We start from the raw sequence: 17,416 nt of genomic DNA, 5'->3' as shown, positions 1-17,416 counted from the left end.
TGCAAAGTTGTTGCGGTGGCATAAAGAAGACCGTAAGATAGACAATATGCTGAGACACCCTGCCGATGGATCCCAGTGGAGAGCGATAGACAGAGAATTCCCAGATTTTGCAGATGATGCTAGAAACTTGCGGTTCGCCTTAAGTACAGATGGTATGAATCCTTTCGGTGAGCAGAGCAGTAGTCACAGCACTTGGCCAGTTACTCTATGTATCTACAACCTTCCTCCATGGCTATGCATGAAGCGGAAGTTTATTATGATGCCGGTGCTTATCCAAGGACCGAAGCAACCTGGCAATGACATAGATGTCTACCTAAGGCCATTAGTTGAGGAACTTCAACTTTTATGGAGCAAACCAGGAGTTCGCGTGTGGGATGAGTACAAACAAGAGCACTTTGACCTGCGAGCATTGCTGTTTGTAACAATCAATGATTGGCCAGCTCTGAGTAATCTTTCAGGCCAGTCAAACAAGGGATATAATGCATGCACACATTGTTATGAAGACCTTGACTGTGTATTTTTGAAAAAATGTCGAAAGGTCGTGTACCTTGGCCACCGTCGGTTTCTTCCTGTGAACCACCCAGTACGAAAGAAAGGCAAGCATTTTAAAGGGAAGGCAGACCACCGGATCAAACCTCTCAATCGAACCGGGGATGATGTACTCGAAATGGTCAAGGATATAAAAGTGGTATTTGGAAAGGGACGAGGTAGCGAACCTATTCCCAAGGATGCTAAGGGACACGTACCCATGTGGAAGAAGAAATCCATATTTTGGGAGCTACCTTGCTGGAATATCCTAGAGGTCCGCAACGCGATCGACGTGATGCACCTGACAAAGAATCTTTGTGTGAACTTGCTCGGATTCATGGGTGTCTATGGGAAGTCTAAGGATTCACTTGAAGCACGACAAGACTTGCAGCGCATGAAAGAACGAGACAACCTGCATCCAGAAAAGACAGATGATGGACGTCATTACTTAAGCCCTGCTAGCTACACTCTGAGCAAAGAAGAGAAGGAAAGCATGTTTGAATGTCTTAGCAGCATCAAGGTCCCATCTGGATTCTCCTCCAATATCAAGGGAATAATTAATGTGCCAGAGAAGAAATTCCTGAACTTGAAGTCCCATGACTGTCACGTTCAAATGAAGACTTGATGCCAAAGAAATCCTTAGCGTTGTCTGAGCTAGACTCGCTTGAGCGTTACTTTGGACAGAGCGGTTTAAATATGGAAGAAATTGCCGCCATTCTTGGATGCCAAACATTTGAAAAAGCCGAGGTAGTTGATCAATGGAGGGCAAGATATGAACCGGGCAGGAGTCTATTCGACCCTAAGCGTTTACACGAGCTCGGCACACAAATGTTTGCAATAAACAAATGGTGCATTGAGGCGTCTAAAAGGGGAGATAATTGGATTTCTGTTCGTATTAGACAACATCACTACTTCCGTGGAGATGACCTCATATACGTGCAGTTCGAAGAATTGCACCAATTATGCCACCTCGACGCTCTTAACAAATCTCTTCTCAGCTGCTTTTGTCTGTAAGTATTTTTTTCTTTTTATTATACTTCTAACTTATTTAATTACATGTATATAATCCTTACACACTTAGGATTTGTATGTATATATGCAGGCACCAAATGAGAGAGCTCAGAATGAAAAATGACAATAGTATTGGGTTCGTTGACCCTTATATTGTTTTCAAGGCTCCGCAGGCAGTGTGGACAGCAGATCATGAGACAGAAGTCTGCACCAATCTTATGAGGTTCTTTGTGAACCAAAAAGAAAAACAAAAAATACTCTTCCCCTTCAACTTCGAGTGAGTTATATAGTTATTAAGTGTATGCATATTTTATTTTACATTATAGGACTGACTATATATATGTGTGTGTAAACAGCTTTCACTGGATACTCATGGTCATTGAAATTCCCAAGAACCGGTTAATAATCTTTGACTCAATGAGAAAACCACAAGAAAATTATCAACAAATGGTAAACATTATTCAAAGGTACGTAATGTCGATCTCAGCTACAAAAATATCATAATATAACTCTGTAATTATTAGTTCACGATCCACAATGGCTGTGTATAGGGTTTGGGAAAGATTCATTGACCGTGAACATCTCAGTGGATGTAAAGCGCCGCTTAACATAATACATCCACAAGTAAGTTCTACTAGCTAACAAACTTTCGCTAACTTTTAGCCTTCTTATTGTCGTGGTCGTGAATATTTATATATATATATCATACAGTGGTGTTTAAGACAAGAAGGGGGAACAATCTATGTGCATATTACGTGTGCAAATTCATGATGGCACAAGTCAATCAAACACCCATAGAGACGCTCAGAGTACGTTACATGTCTCTTTTCATTATCTCCTGAATTATATTGAATAACTTAGATAACTAATACCTTTTTTATTTATTTTAAATTAAAGACGGAATGGCTGAGGGAAAAGGTCCTACAACAAGACCGAATCAAAGCTATCCAAGAGACGATAGCAGGATTTCTCCGCGAACAAGTGATCAATCCAAACGGCGAGTTTCACTTTAACGGCAACGAAACTCTTATTCCAAACAACGATGATCATTTGTATCGTTTGTAGACATTGGGAGAAAAAACTCTATGTATATATGTGTTACGAATTTTGTACATATAAAACTATATATATATAAAGCTTTTTACATATCTATTTAATTTTTGATGTGGTCTATTCATTTTATTATAAGCAAAGCTTAATTATTAAGCTAAGCCTATAATTTCTATTTATATATGCTTAATATGCTTAATATAAATATATTATTGTATCAGAAAAACATGTATTGAAAAACCTGTTATTATATATTATATATAAACAATAAACAGAACCGAAGAAGTGAACAAAAAAAAGAAAAAGAAACCCTTTAACACCGGTGTTAAAGGGTCCTGCAACGTGGCAGCCCTGGCAGGACCCTTTAACACCGGTTGTTATTACCAACCGGTGTTAAAGGGGGGGGGCTTTAGCCCCGGTTGCCCGGACCGGGACTAAAGGGTGGGCCTTTAGTCCTGGAAGGGCAGCACCGGCTCGGGAACCGGGGCAACAGGCCCTTCCCGACCGGTGCTAATGCCCGAACGTGTACCAGTGTAGCGATCCACATCATCTAATACTAGGGGATACTTTTGGTCCCTAGACCTTAGGTAACAATTTTAATCAAATTAGTAAGTGTTTGATTAGCAAGTTTGCACATCATAAGTTTTTATTAACCAGGTACTTCATTTCGAGCTATTAGTTCTCGTTTGAATCCGGTAACTCTAATATTAGCTGCTAACAATAACTAGCACTAATAAATCTAAACATACCTTTAAACAATGTGCAATTCGCCAACTCATAATTTTTGTCTCTCTTAAAACCGGAGTACATGAATCACTACTGCTGTTGATGTCACACATTGTACTAGTAAACTAGTGGACAAGCCACAATTACATTTGCATATGAAATAATCATGATATACATGCCCAACAGAAAAAAGGAGACATATGATTTATTCTGTTTTCATTATTATTCAAAGATACATGCCCAAAACCTGATTATTCTTTTGGATTTTATCAGTTCGCCGACCCAATTACATACACACATTTCTAAGGCCGAGGATCTTGCTTTCACTATTTTGCTTCCTCTCGACAGGCGTGAGGAGAGTGATGATGCAAGGCATGTCCAGACCCGGCACTACTCGCACCGCCCAGCAACAATTGCCGTTTCGCGTTGGGATAATATACCTGCCTTCGGGCCTGATGAATTCTCTGCAATCATGAAGGATGCGCGCCTTCTCGAAGTCTCTGCACCCAAGCTTGGCTTGGTGTGGAGAAGCCATGGCGGCTAATGACACTACTAGCAGGAGGAGAATTGCTACTTTCCCAGCCATCTTCAGGCTAGCTAATATAGATCCAGCAGTTTATTAGGGACTTGCTGGAGTTCGTATTTGGTACTACTATGTATGTCTAGGACTCCATTGTATGTGCTTTCTATATATAATATATGAGGAAGTACCCACCCACAGGCTAGCTAACATATGCATGCCTTCAATTCTTGGATATATGAAAACACTTCTTGGATACCATATATATAGCAAAAGATAGATATTACTGAATTAGTTTACTAGTTTTACAAGATTTATAAAGTAAAAGATAGATACCATATAGCAAAAGATAGATATTAATGTATTAATTTACTGTTTTTATATATAATATTGATATAGCAAAAAGATAGATAGATACCATATAGTAAGGTGAAATATTTATACATAATATTGATATAGAAAAAAGATAGATAGATAGATACCATATATAGTAAAGTTTACTACATTTATGGAGAAGTCAAAGGGAAGTACCCCCACACCCACCAACTAACATGCATGCCTTTAATTCTTGGATATGTAAAGATAGATATCACTGAATTATTGTACTATTTTTTATAATATTTATATAGAAAAAGATACATATCTTATATAATAGCAATTAAGGTAGTGAGTATACTACATTTATGGAGGAGTCAAAGGTTTCTTAAAGCTAGGGTTTAGATATTTATATATGTCAAAATATGTCCTTTATATATGTTAGTTTGTGTGGAATCTACACTCAAGATTGTGTTTTTCAAAACCAACAGCACTAAGCGTATATTGTGGGATCATGATGAAAACTTGGCTTGTTTGCCATATATATTTGCATTGCAAAGTATTTTACATGCAGCTGCAAATTCAGCATGATTGATTTAAGGACGGTGCAATACACTTGTGTGAGTGATGTAGTATGGACTAATTTTGAGTAAACCATAGTACATGCATCACTACTGCTGTTTGACATCACATCTGTATTAGTAAACTAGTGGACAATGTCACAAGTACGTTGCATCCGAAATAATGATGACATACATGCTCAACACAGAAAAAGGAGACACATGATTTATTCTAATTTCATTATTGATCAGAGATACATGCACATAACTAATTATTTTTCGGACTTTATTCTATCATCAACCACATCACGTATATCTTTTCTCCTCACTAATCATCATCATTATATATGGCCATTCACCCCATCAGCGATTGCAGCCGCCCCCAATTACCTACCTGCAGTAATTTCTAAGGGCGAGGATCTTGCCTTGACTATGTTGCTTCTTCTGGACAGGCGTGAGGAGAGTGAGGATGCAATCCATATCCATGCCCGGCACCGCTCGCACAGCCCAGCAAAACACCAGTACAGAAGTGCTCAAAGCCAGCGGTGGAGCATAATTTTTACAAGCGGTTTCAATTAAAGAACGTCTGTAGAAAGAAATTGGCTTACCCGACTAAAAAATTGCCTGTGAAAATCAAATTTTATAGGCGGTTTTTCTAACAAAACTGCATGTAGAAATCATGTATTTCTACATGCGGTTCTCCTAAGAAACCACCTGTAGAAATCATATTTCTACATGCGGTTTCTTAAGAAATCCGCCGGTAGAAATAATTTGAACTTGAATTTTTTGAGCTTTTCAAATGACCTCGTTTGAAAAAACCGTCAAAATGAAAGTTGTAGATCTTGAAAAGTTATGGAACTTTGTAGTTGATAATTTTTTTCATTTGAAATCATCTTGTCATCGAAAACTATGTTTGAATTTCTCAAATTTGAAATTCAAATTTTGTAAATGACCTCGGATGAAGGAACTACCAATATAAAAGTTGTAGATCTTAAAAAGTTGTAAAACTTTGTAGTTGATGACTTTTCCATTTGAATCTGTTTAGGGCCTCAAATAATCAATTTATGATTAGTTTATGATAGTATGTGGGGAACTAAACTATAATATAGACACAACTGAGTAATAGGTGGAGTGATAGAGGAGGCTACGCGCGAAAATCTTTTTTTCTCTATTTTTAAAAACCAATTTCGTATTTTCTAGAAAAAAAATTCTACAGGCGGTTGGTATAACTGAACCACCTATAGAAATGCATTTCCACATGCGATTCTCACTTACCCGCATGTGGAAAATTTCCGATTTTGTATTTTCTACAAAAAGATTTCTATAGGCGGTTCTCAGTCACCCGCCTGTGAAAAAATTTATTTCCACAAGCCATCAACACAGCCAAACCGCCTGTAGAAAAGGGATGCGAACCGCGTACCTCTGTCTACTAGTGAAAATCGTTGTTTCTGCTTGCGATCACAACCCCACCTCCGAGCTTATGAAGTCTCTGCAGTCGTTAAGGATGCGCACCTTCTCAGCGTCTCTGCACCCAAACTTCGTTCTTGGTGTGGAGAAACTATTGGGGCTAATGACACTGCTAGCAGGAGGAGAATTGCTACATTCCCAGCCATCTTCAGGCTAGTCTCTACTAGCAGTTTATTTTTTTTATTTTTTTACGAAACTGGAGGGACCGAGGCTCTTACAAAAGCTTTATTAAAATAACAAAAGACATACAAGAACAAAAAAGTACAAAGAAGGGAAAAAAAACCAGACAAATTAGGGGACAAGAAAGGAGTACTAGCAGTTTATTAGGTTCGTATGTCTAGAACTCCATTGTATGTGCTTCTATATAGGCAACGTATCATATGCAACCCAGCTTCGTGTGCAACCTATGCAACCACCAATTAAGGCCACAGGATTTAGATCCAATGTCTGAGGTTTTTTTCACTTAAACCCCTTCACCTGTGGGTTTAAATCTAACCCGTGTGTATCCAGATGGGAGGGTTTAAGTGAAAACAACCTCAGATGTTGGATCTAGATTATGTGGCTTTAATTGGTGGTTACATAGGTTGCACACGAAGCTGGGTTGCACATGATACGTTCCTATATATATATATATATATATACATATATATGTCTATGGGGAAGTACCGCCCACTCACAGGCTAACATGCATGCCTTTAATTCTTGGGTATGTAAAGATACTTCTTGGATGCCATATATATAGCAAAAGATAGGTATTACTGAATCAATTTTACTATCTAAACAATATTTATGTAGCAAAAGATAGATATACCAAATAGTAAGGTGGAATTCCACCCACCAACTACGATGTCAAATACTCAAATATGTCCCTTAATTTCACGGAATCCCCCACCCTACATTTTGTTTTTTAAACCCACAGCGCTAAAAAACTAAAACAAGAATACCCGTCATTTATTTTGTGCGATCAAGCATGGTGAACATTTTGATTGATATGTATTGCCATTGCAAAGTGTTTTGCATGTGCGGATTGATATGATGGTGACAGCATGATTTTTTTGAGAGGGTGGTGCGAATACACTGTGTCAACGATGTTGCATGCATGGACTAATTTCAAGTTAAACCACCGATTTGTGCTCATACTCAATTTGTTGTTTTCCCATGCATAGATACGTTGCTTGAGGGAGATGAGTTCGATGTACGTGATGGGAATGGTTCATCAGGAGATATGGAATTGAGTTCAACAAGACTACGAACTGATGATGCAGCTCTGTTGATTAGGATTTTTTTTACTGTAGAATTTGTTCAAGTTCTTGACTTGACATGATCTTTGTAGTTTTATTTTATTCTAAGATTTATCATATCATTAAGCGATATGCACGTTAAAGCGAGACATCGATCTCGCCATTTATCAGAGTTGGTCAGCAAACCAGTAATAAACAGTTTATATTTTGTTTCATTGCAGCTTAATAAATATGTATCTTGCTGGTACCAAAAAAAAAATTGCAGCTTACAAATATGTATCTTGCTGGTACCAAAAAAAAGAAAAAAAAAGTTGCTGGTACCTAAAAAAGGATGGGGTGAGAGAGGCTTCCCCGTCAACCTTCCCACCGTCATCATCAGCATAGCATTAAAAAATCACGAATTATTTTGTAACAGCCATTTGCCACGAGGCTCGCTCTGAAGATCAAGATCTTTACAAACCCTCACTTAAAATGAGGAATCGTGCCTAAAATTTAGAACCAGAGTAATGGTGTTGTGTCATCATGTAACGAGAGAGAGAGAGAGAGAGAGAGAGAGAGAGAGTAATAATTGTGAAAATGATGATGTGGAAAAAGAAAAACTTGGCTAACTATGTGGAAAACAAAAGAGTAAAAAGTGGGGTGAGAGAGGCTCGAACTCTCGACCTCAGGATCACTCGCATTAGCTATGAGACCTACGCGCTAGCCAACTGCGCCACCACCCCATTGATGCTTCTGTTCAATTGCAGTTCTTCTTTGAGTCTACTTGAATAACACAAATTAATCAAAGCTCAGCATAGTGTTCAACTTCAACATCTGATCTCCAAGTGATTTGATAAATGAAGGGGAATTAATCAACACCTGGATATTGTGGTTGGATCTTCCCAGTTCTTGACAAAAAATTATCCAGCCTTAAAGTATGAAAAGAAAGTTGATAAATGAAGGTACAAGTTGTTCAATCTATAATATCTGAGAAATTAAAGAAAACAACAACCATTTTTTTTTCATTTTGCAAAGCACTACATTCTACATGAAGGATATCCACTCTATTTAATTAATAAACAACAACAGTTGCGCTAAAAAACTAAAATTTGGAAAGAAAGTCTGTTGGTGATCACCAACTATGAGATGTCAACTCATTATTGCGCTCACATGGTTTGCACCCGCTACTAGGGCTGGGCATAATTCACCAAAACAAAAATTGGTGTTCAGCGTCTTCCCAGTAGCTTCTTCCCCTGTCCATCCCATGTCTCAGTATGCTTAATTAATTTATTTATGGAAACAATTGGTGTTTAGCGTCTTCGATATATGTGGAGCCATTTAATTCAAGAAAAAACAAAATGCACAAAAGAGCTTATATATATGCATACTATTACATAGATGTAAAGCCTGCTCAGACATTCTTTCCTTGCAAACAGAGCTTTTGGAATGACAAATCCATGTGTCATCTTGAAACCTGAAAAGCGGAAGGGTTCCTTGGATTTATTTGTGCTAGGAAATCCCTTGGCAGAATCAGTGAAATTCTGGAGAGGGGATCTAAACGGAGCAGCATAGCACAAATCCATGTGGCCATGATCACACAGCCATCCTCTTATCAACTGACTGCAGTGGTTCCTGCACGAAACAACCTTGAGATTGTCAGAGGTGAGCTTAGAAACTCAGTGGCCAGACTTGTTCAAAGTAAAGAGCGCAAACCAGAATTCTTGAGAATATAGTTGAGAAACAAACTGACTGCAGGTTAACGTTTTTAATAACAAATTACACATGAATACACTTTTTAGCCACTAACCATACTTCATTGACAAAAAATGGATGCTGATCTAAAGCGTTAAAACTGTGCATGTATTGTTTCTTAAAAAATAAAAAGGAATTAAGGAAGAAAAAAAACATGTACTGCAATATGGGAGTAATGTGTACCTTTCCCTACTGGAAGTTCAGCAGAGTTTTCAGTTTTATCATCAGCCCATACAGATTTTCCTCAGGCCTCTTCAATTTCGAGCCTTTTTCCTTATCATTTCCATTTTCCAGTGCAGGTCTGTTGCAATGTCTGCTGACTGCTTTCCTGATGGCAACTTCATTTTCTTCACTACATCCCTGATTACTAAATCTCAAAGTAACTTTGGTGACGCAGGAGATGTTATTGATGCCAAAATCAAAACCAAGTTTCTTAATTATATATCTGTCCACATATGGAACCTCAAGATCAAGTATCAAATATGAGGCACATCCACACCTAAGGGTCACATTCCAAGCGGAAGGAATTCAAACTTTCAAACCTTTTACTGATCCTATAAGCAAATCCTCGAGGCTAGGGTCTTCCTGCCACCGTGTAGGCCAATCCTCGGGGCTAGGACTAGGATCTTCCCACCACCTAGTTTTGGAGCAGATTTCAAAGTGCTACTATCATCGTGGGTTTGTAATTAAAACTGCTACTGATAATAGTATATTTTCACTCCGGGTGATTTAAAAAACCGATAATAATGAACTGGCAGTGTTAAAGCAGCTGTAAAGAAGCTAGCAATGATATACGCAACATTGTTAGCTGTAATAGTCTAATAGTGATACATATGTGGCCTGATGCGGCTTATATTACATGAATACAACAACCACATAAACTATAATTTCTAATATTGCTGGCACAAGCACAATCAACAGCAGGTTTGTTTAGTGTAATTCACTGTGAGAAGAATGTCAATCGTATCCCGTAAAAAATCTTTTTCTTATTATTTCCAGTGCAGGCCTGTTGCGATGTCTGCTGATTGCTTTCCTGATGGCAACTTCATGTTCTTCACTGCATCCCCGATGACTAAATCTAAAAGCAACTTTGTTGAGGCAGTAGAGGTTATTAACACCAAAATCAAAACCAAGTTTCTCAGTTACAAAATAGTCAGCAGATGGAACCTCAATATCAAGTATTTCAAGCTTTGGCATAGATCCAGCTTCAAAAATGAGTCCCATCCAATAATCACATATGAAGCGGAAGGCATTCAAACTTTCAAATCCCTTTTGGGTCCTAAGCCAATCCTCGGGGCTACGATCTTCCCACCACTTAGTTTTGGGGCGCTTTTCCAAGTGCAAGGCAAGAGAGCGGAGAGCCGGGATATCTCCAAGGATATCAAGGCTATCTTGAGTCATTCTATTTATGCGGAAGCTTAGTTCTTTGAGATTAACAAGTGATCCCATCCAGGGTGGAACTACAGAAATTTTTCCAAGCTTCATGTTGAAGTGGAGTCTTCGAAATGCACAAGGAGCAGGATGCCAGGTATGGAGATGGAAGCCCTGTTCGTCCATGATGTGAAGAGTAAGAGAATGAAGGTTGTGTCTGGCCAGTATGTGAAATGAACGTATCAAAATACCCTCATAAGAAACTTTATCAACTTGTGTTCCATCACGATCCCATCCTTCACGATCCCAACTTATCTCCAACTCTCTAAGTTTACTTAGCAAAGCCAGCTCTTTCAAGAAATTCATATGGTACATACATGCATTGACATGTGTCAACTCTTCCAAATTTTGCATTTTTCCGATTCCATTTGGCAATCTGGTGTCAAGATCAATGAAGAGCCGAGCCAATTGCCGGAGTTGAATAATAGCCGAAGGTAACTCACTCACCCCAGTGTTTCTTATATCCAATGTATCCAAACACTGGAGTTTTACAACTTGTTTTGGGAGCTCCGTAATTTCTGTTTCTCTAAGGTTCAAGTATTTCAGTTGGATTAGCCTCTCTATGTTTTCCAGGTTATGATTTTCTAATTCTTTACAACCTTCTAGGTCCAGCATGCGAAGAGCCTTCATGTCTGAAAGAGATGGCAGTTGCTTCACATGCCCAAAGACAGTCACTGATCTGACATGAGATAACACTAGTGACCCTTCCAGTACCAAAGCTGGTGGTTCTCCATCACCACATTGGATAGATAATCTTCGGATCTTATTTTGTGAGCTTGATGTAAGTTCTTGAGAGTTTAACAAAGTAACAAAGTTCTCCTCTACAGACCTTGTTATGATTAAATCAAGGATCATGTCATGAACTCGACAAGTCACCACATTCCCACTGTCATGATCAATGTACCATGGCTGGATTAGTCTTCTGTTGATGAGCTCATTAAAGTAAGTTTCGCCTATATCATGTGCATTTTGCCCATATCCTTCTTGTACAAATCCTTCAGTAATCCATCTAATTATCAAACTCTTTTTATTTATAGTGTGATCTTCTGGGAATATACTTATATAAAGAAGACAAGTTTTTAGATAATGTGGTAGATCAAAATAACTGATAGATAGAATTTTTCTCATGACCTCTATGTCTGGATTATTCTCAAGTGTAGACCCAATAGAATTTGCCACTCTGTTCCACTGATCCAATGTCAGATCTTTACTAGCTAACAAGCTTGATATAGTAATGATAGCCAATGGTAGGCCACCACACTTCCTTAGAATTTTGATGGAGGCTTCTTTTAGGTGGGAAGGACATCTTTCTTCGGAACCAAAAATTCTCTTAAAAAATAATCTTTCTGAGTCAGCAACACTAAGGGGTTGCATTTCATAAATATGATCACCAGAGGAGAAGCAACATGCCTTAGCAACATCAATTTTGCGTGTAGTTACGATTATTCGACTCCCACAATTATTCTGATAGAAAGCACATTTGATAAAGCTCCACGCCGACACATCCCATAAATCATCAATCACTACAAAATACCTATTGAATACAATAGTAAGCCATATGTTAGCAAAACTAAGATGTTTGCAAGCCACAAACAAAAGTAGGTAGCCTAAGACAAGACATGGCATATTAGGGTCCTATTTGAATAAGCTAATAAGTTGCTGCTAAAAAAACTGTAACTGATCCTAAAAGATCACCTTATAGTAACACATTATGAACTCTTCAACCAACTAACTTATAAAAAGTTATTAGTTGCCTCTCTCCAACTATTTGCAGCTTACAAAAATTTTAGATGCATGATTCAAACGGGGCCTAGGATTTATGAAAACCTGAAGGCATGGTTAAGCAAGCTGTTCTACTCAAGTGCCATATATGGAAAGTTATTTACCTTAAAATCAATTATGTAGATGACTACCAAAGAGACACTAGATATTTTTCTTCCAAGACAACAAAACATTTATTTTTCTTCTGAATCTCAGATTTGTTTATGGGATCAAATGATTTCTTGACAAATCCCTTGTCTTTCCATTTGTGGCTGATATCTCAAAGCCACCTAAACAATTGATCAGGGGCTCTCTATGGTTTTGGATCATATAAGAAACCACTTACTGGTAATAATCTTACAGACCCAAACATTGATTTGTTCTAGTTTTCCCTCACGTTCAGCCTTCTCACGCATCCATAAAATCTCTCTCTGACCAAACCTTAGTTTTTCCTCACTACACGACCTGAGTGTTGTATAGGACGCCTCCTATATTCACGTCCTGCAAGAAAAGCAAGAGCAAAATATTCCCCCTTAGATTTACAGTTTTAAGGTTTCTCTTGTGAGGTCCCCTTCTCCTCCTCGGCGCCTAGCGTTACCAACTGCCCCTAGAAATGGAGGTTATCTCCAGATGGCGCGAAAAATACATTTGTACGGGTTGGGTCATTTTGTTGGGGCCCTCTGAGTGTCTCTAGGGGCAGTTTTAGATTGAGGTGTGTCTCTAAAAACCGTTCCTGTTTCCATGCCCAAGGGCCACAAGCGCATTGGCAACCTAGTGGCTGACACATGCACCTAGGATATATAGTTAAGGAAAGGGTATAGGCCACTGGACGGTTTTTTGCACCAATGGAGTTTGGCCATGTCATGTTGAGTGCTAGTGATAGGATCAGTGATCCTACTGCGGCTACGCAGTGCGTAAAGGTAGGAGATGGGAGGCCAGGGTCGATACCCTCGGTGGCAGACGGTAGCCATGTTGGCGCTGGTGCAGGGCGGCAGCGCAGCTAGGGCGTGGGGGAGAGAGGGAGACAGGAGGGAGGCCCTTGAGGCCAGGCAAAGATTATTGCCTTGCTTAATTAATTCCAAAAGTGTTCAGAGGTATTTATCCCTCTCCTAACAAGCCAGCCAATCAAGATCCTATAATTATGGAAGTAAACAAAATATCTAAGGAAATCTCCTGGGCGCCTAGCCCATAGCCGGTGGCATGGCCTAGCCACTGGGCCGGGCCCGGCATTGGCATGTGACGCCGGTCATAACAGCTAGTGTGCTACCAATCACGTAGGGTGGGCTCGACCAACTATTGACCTCAGCAGTCAGCACGCTCCTCAACTAGATGACCTTCCATAGCTGCCCTTATTGCATCACCAGCATCCCTTTGGGCTCATATATGTTCTCCTTAGCCAATGACCTTCCGTGGCAAGCCTGACTATGCCACTGCCATTCCTCTACCTTCCCTCACTCCACTACTTTGGTATCCGCTACATTCTACTTGCCCTGATCCAGGACGGTCCTTTTCATTCATAGATTAGCATCATATGATAGTTTATAGGTTGTCTCTAGGGTTGCAAGACTCTTTTTGGTGGATCATTAGATAAACCACAGTTGCACATATACATAGAATGGTTTAGGTTTACCTTGAAGTAAGTTTGTAATAGGCACTAGATTAGTTTAAAGTGACCCAATTCACACTCTCTTCTATTGGACACACAAGTCATATAGTTCCATTTAGCAAAACAACAATTTCAGGAAACTTTCATAAACAATTATGATTGATTATTTACCTCCTTTTCATGAGATATTCTCTGAGTTTGTTGATAAGTCGCATCTCATCATCTGTAGTGTCAATGGCGGCTCCCACATCTTTAAGTAAGTCTATCAAAATTTTCTTAATGCTGGGACCTCTTGACACAGACACAAAAGCGGTGCAGTCAAATTTGTCCTTGAGTTTACTGTATACTTGCATTGCAAGAGTAGTTTTGCCCAAACCTCCGAAGCCCACTATGGCCATTATGTTTAGTTCTTGATCTTGTTTCCCATTCCTTGTAAGCCACTGTATGATTTGTTCCACTGGGCTCTCAATGCCCTCAAGCTTGCTTGTCTCAACGTAGAGTGCCTTGAGGCGATGATCAATTTCCACCACTGGAGGCCTAGAGGTTGAATCGTCCAGCTTGTATCTATAACGGCGAGCGCTCTCCTCAACAACACGGGTTCTGAGTTCCTGGATCTGTTTGCCAACATCATGTCGCAGCCATAACTTCTTTATCTTGCCTACTGTCTTCCGAACAAGGCTTGCGTTGGGCCTATCATTACCCATAAAATTGTCAATGCAATCCTCAATGTCATAGGCTAGCTCTCGTACCTTATTCCTCCATTCCTTCACTTGCATGTCGAGATCTTCTATGTCTGACAGCTTCAAGAGGAGCAAGTTCATGCTAGTAAGCTCATCTCTTAAGAAGATAATGTTGTGCTTCACATCTTTGAGTAGCATGTATTCCTTCTCTAGTAGAGTGGCAAGCTTTCGCAGCAGGGAATTCATCACCCCACAAGCAGCACTCACCATGATTTTCTCCATCGTTATTTCCCTTCCGGCACTTAGAATCTCTCAGTGTGTCCTGCCAAGGAAAAAGATGTGGGTTCTTTATACAAAGTACTTTGTTAGAAAATTAGGATCAGGACCAGCGTCCAGACCAACCAACAAGTCTGCAAGCCAGCACCAAATCGGAGTTTCTGCTTTATGCAAGCACTTTGTCACCTTAGAGTTACAGTAGGAGGTCTAAAATTTCATCCTATCCCCTGGTAAAAAAGTGTCCCAATTTTAGTAACCGATTCTGTACACATTTTTTCCACAAACTCAGCAAGCTGTGTTCTTTGCCCTTTTTTCGTTCTTTGCCTTTTTTTTGAGAGAGAGAGAGAGAGAGAGTCGGCTCTTTGCCATTTGAGTGTCAGTTGCTCAGTTTGCTAACTCTAAGTATTATTCATATTTCTAATCTCTGGATCAGTTGCTCAGTTTGCTAACTCTAAGTATTATACATATTTCTAATCTCTGGATCACTGGAGAAAAAACTGATAAGCAGAAGGTTCACTCATATATCCTGATTCAGGGCTCATTTGTCCATTCCAAAGAGAGAGACCGCGCATCAGGCGTGCCTTGCTTTAATTTGTAGACAACAAACATGGAGATCTTTGCTTGCTACGGCTAGAGAGATTGCTAAACGGCGTAAGCTTCATTTTTTTTTTCTTTTTAGTTAGCACTCATGTTCTGTTAGAACCATTCCTTTTTTTTAATGTTTGTATTGTATTTCCTCATTGAAAAAGCCTAAATGCATCTATAAACTTTTTACTTTGAAGAGTGACTGAGAAGTTACCTGCAACTGCGAGCATCCGTTGGCACTGCTTAATAAGGGCGGATTTGCCCCATCATCAATCCCTTTGAATCCTCTTCAATCCCCTTCCAAACCTCACCATGCATTCCCAGATCCGGATGGGGTCAAGCCGTCGTCAAGGGCCTGCGGAGTCTCAGGGCGACAGATGTGGTGAGCATGACTGCGGAGATGATATTACGGAAGATAGAAGAACTGAAGAAGGAAGACGATTAGGTCGTTACCGGTTACCGCCCACTGGAACTGAAGGGATGAATGGAACTTGTGGAGGTCTGGAGGATCGGTGGGGGCGGCTGCCGGCTGGCTGTGAGACGGCGCAGCTCCAAGCGAGAGTGAGCAACCAGCTCTGCTCAAGGGAAGGACGCCGTGATGAAGATCTAGCGTTGGTGTAGTCGGATGCTACTCTACTCAAGTCACGCCGGTCCAATTGGAGAAGAAGAAGAAACACCCAACTGATGAGGATTCATCAAGGTTGTCAGAAGAAGGAAGGAAGCTTAGGAGTAGACATTATTGAGATTATAAAAAAAAAAAGTATACGCGTTGACACTATCCTCCGAACGCGTTAGGCCAAAAACCTACTCCCTCAGTGCCTGAAGGCTGCAGTTTCTAGAGTTGTCCAAAGTCAAACTTTTACAACTTTGACCAAATTTATAGAAAAAAATGCTAAGATTTATAGTACCAAATTAATACCATTAAATTTATTATAGAATATATTTTTGTAAGATACTTATTTTATGTCATAGATATTGATACTCTTTTTTATAAAGTTGGTCAAAGTTAGAAAAGTTTGACTGGCACGGATTCTAGGAGTTGAAGCTTTCGGGGACGGAGGGAGTAAAACTTTACCAGATTCCCCGTCACATCGAAGTATTAAATATAGATAAAAAGAATAACTAATTGCACAATTTATCTGTAAATCACGAGATGAATCTTTTAAATCTAATTACTTCATAATTAGACAATGTTTATCAAATAAAAATGAAAATGCTATATTGTTAAAATCCAAAAAAAACTTTTTGCGCCTAGTTGCCAGAAACTTCAAAGAAACGCGTAACTAGCACCGCTGCGAGAGCAAGCAAGTCAAGTCTCGTGTAGGCTACGCGTTAGTTCAAAAAAAAAAAATGCTCCGTATATATTAAAAAAAAGTCGTCTAGAATAATGATACGACCTAACTTTAACTTTTTACTTTTATAAAAATATTTATCAAAAAATTATATATATTTTTAAAATTAATAACTTAAAATTATTTATGATCAATGTTTACTTTATCTAAAATGATTTTTTTATAGGTATAGAAAAAATATACCAATAATGTTGTTTGGTTGCGAGGATCAATAGGGCAACGACAACCCGTGTGCATCGGCAGAGCCAAGGGTGCCAGCAGGGGCCATAATAATATAAATATAAACTATATATATTTTATAATATATATATAGTCTATATTTATATTAAAAGATATAATAAATAAAATCTTGTTATATGTGTCTATGGATATTCTCTAGACAATATAATTGAATATAATATGATATTCTCTAGACAATACAGTTGAATATAATATGATTACAATAAAAGATTTTGATTTTATCTTAATTTGTTGGTCTACATATTAGGAGATATATATCTATTGAAACTTTTAAAACTACTAGAATACTTATGTTTCATTATACTTTATATTTTACTGATGTATACTTGACTAGCA

At 38.9% G+C, this 17,416-nt stretch overlaps 1 protein-coding gene and 1 non-coding gene across 4 annotated transcripts; both read right to left on the bottom strand.

Moving 5' to 3' along the window:
- On the bottom strand, positions 8,054-8,140 carry TRNAM-CAU. The gene is given in 2 exon segments: positions 8,054-8,089; positions 8,103-8,140. It is a non-coding gene; the product is annotated as a tRNA-Met (tRNA).
- LOC8086400 (putative disease resistance RPP13-like protein 3) lies at positions 8,393-16,249 on the bottom strand. 3 transcript variants are annotated; one of them, XM_021454005.1, is made up of 5 exons: positions 15,942-16,249; positions 15,703-15,843; positions 14,119-14,949; positions 9,333-9,786; positions 8,393-9,029 (listed from the first exon to the last, which is right to left on the bottom strand). In XM_021454005.1, exons 3-4 carry the CDS (start codon positions 14,907-14,909, stop codon positions 9,678-9,680), a joined length of 900 nt encoding a protein of 299 aa, XP_021309680.1. In that variant the 5' UTR covers positions 14,910-14,949; positions 15,703-15,843; positions 15,942-16,249; the 3' UTR covers positions 8,393-9,029; positions 9,333-9,677. The 3 variants fall into 3 exon arrangements, with proteins under 3 accessions (XP_021309680.1, XP_002459339.1, XP_021309681.1); XM_002459294.2 differs by having other exon boundaries at positions 9,333-12,114; positions 15,942-16,244; XM_021454006.1 differs by lacking the exons at positions 8,393-9,029; positions 9,333-9,786 and adding exons at positions 11,974-12,114; positions 12,467-12,842 and having other exon boundaries at positions 15,942-16,247.

The sequence above is a fragment of the Sorghum bicolor genome, chromosome 2, assembly GCF_000003195.3.
Source record: "Sorghum bicolor cultivar BTx623 chromosome 2, Sorghum_bicolor_NCBIv3, whole genome shotgun sequence".
Classification (NCBI taxonomy): Eukaryota; Viridiplantae; Streptophyta; class Magnoliopsida; order Poales; family Poaceae; genus Sorghum; species Sorghum bicolor.
Note: the sequence above shows the minus strand (reverse complement) of the source record. Positions and strands in the feature narration are given on the sequence as shown.

What these genes read in the sequence shown, in the direction of transcription:
- LOC8086400 (XM_002459294.2), bottom strand. Translation starts at nt 14,909, where the DNA reads ATGGAGAAAATCATGGTGAGTGCTGCTTGTGGGGTGATGAATTCCCTG. An exon ending in GAATATCTCATGAAAAGGAG is followed by an intron (nt 12,115 to 14,118) that starts GTAAATAATCAA and finishes TGTATTCAATAG; the next exon opens with GTATTTTGTAGTGATTGATG.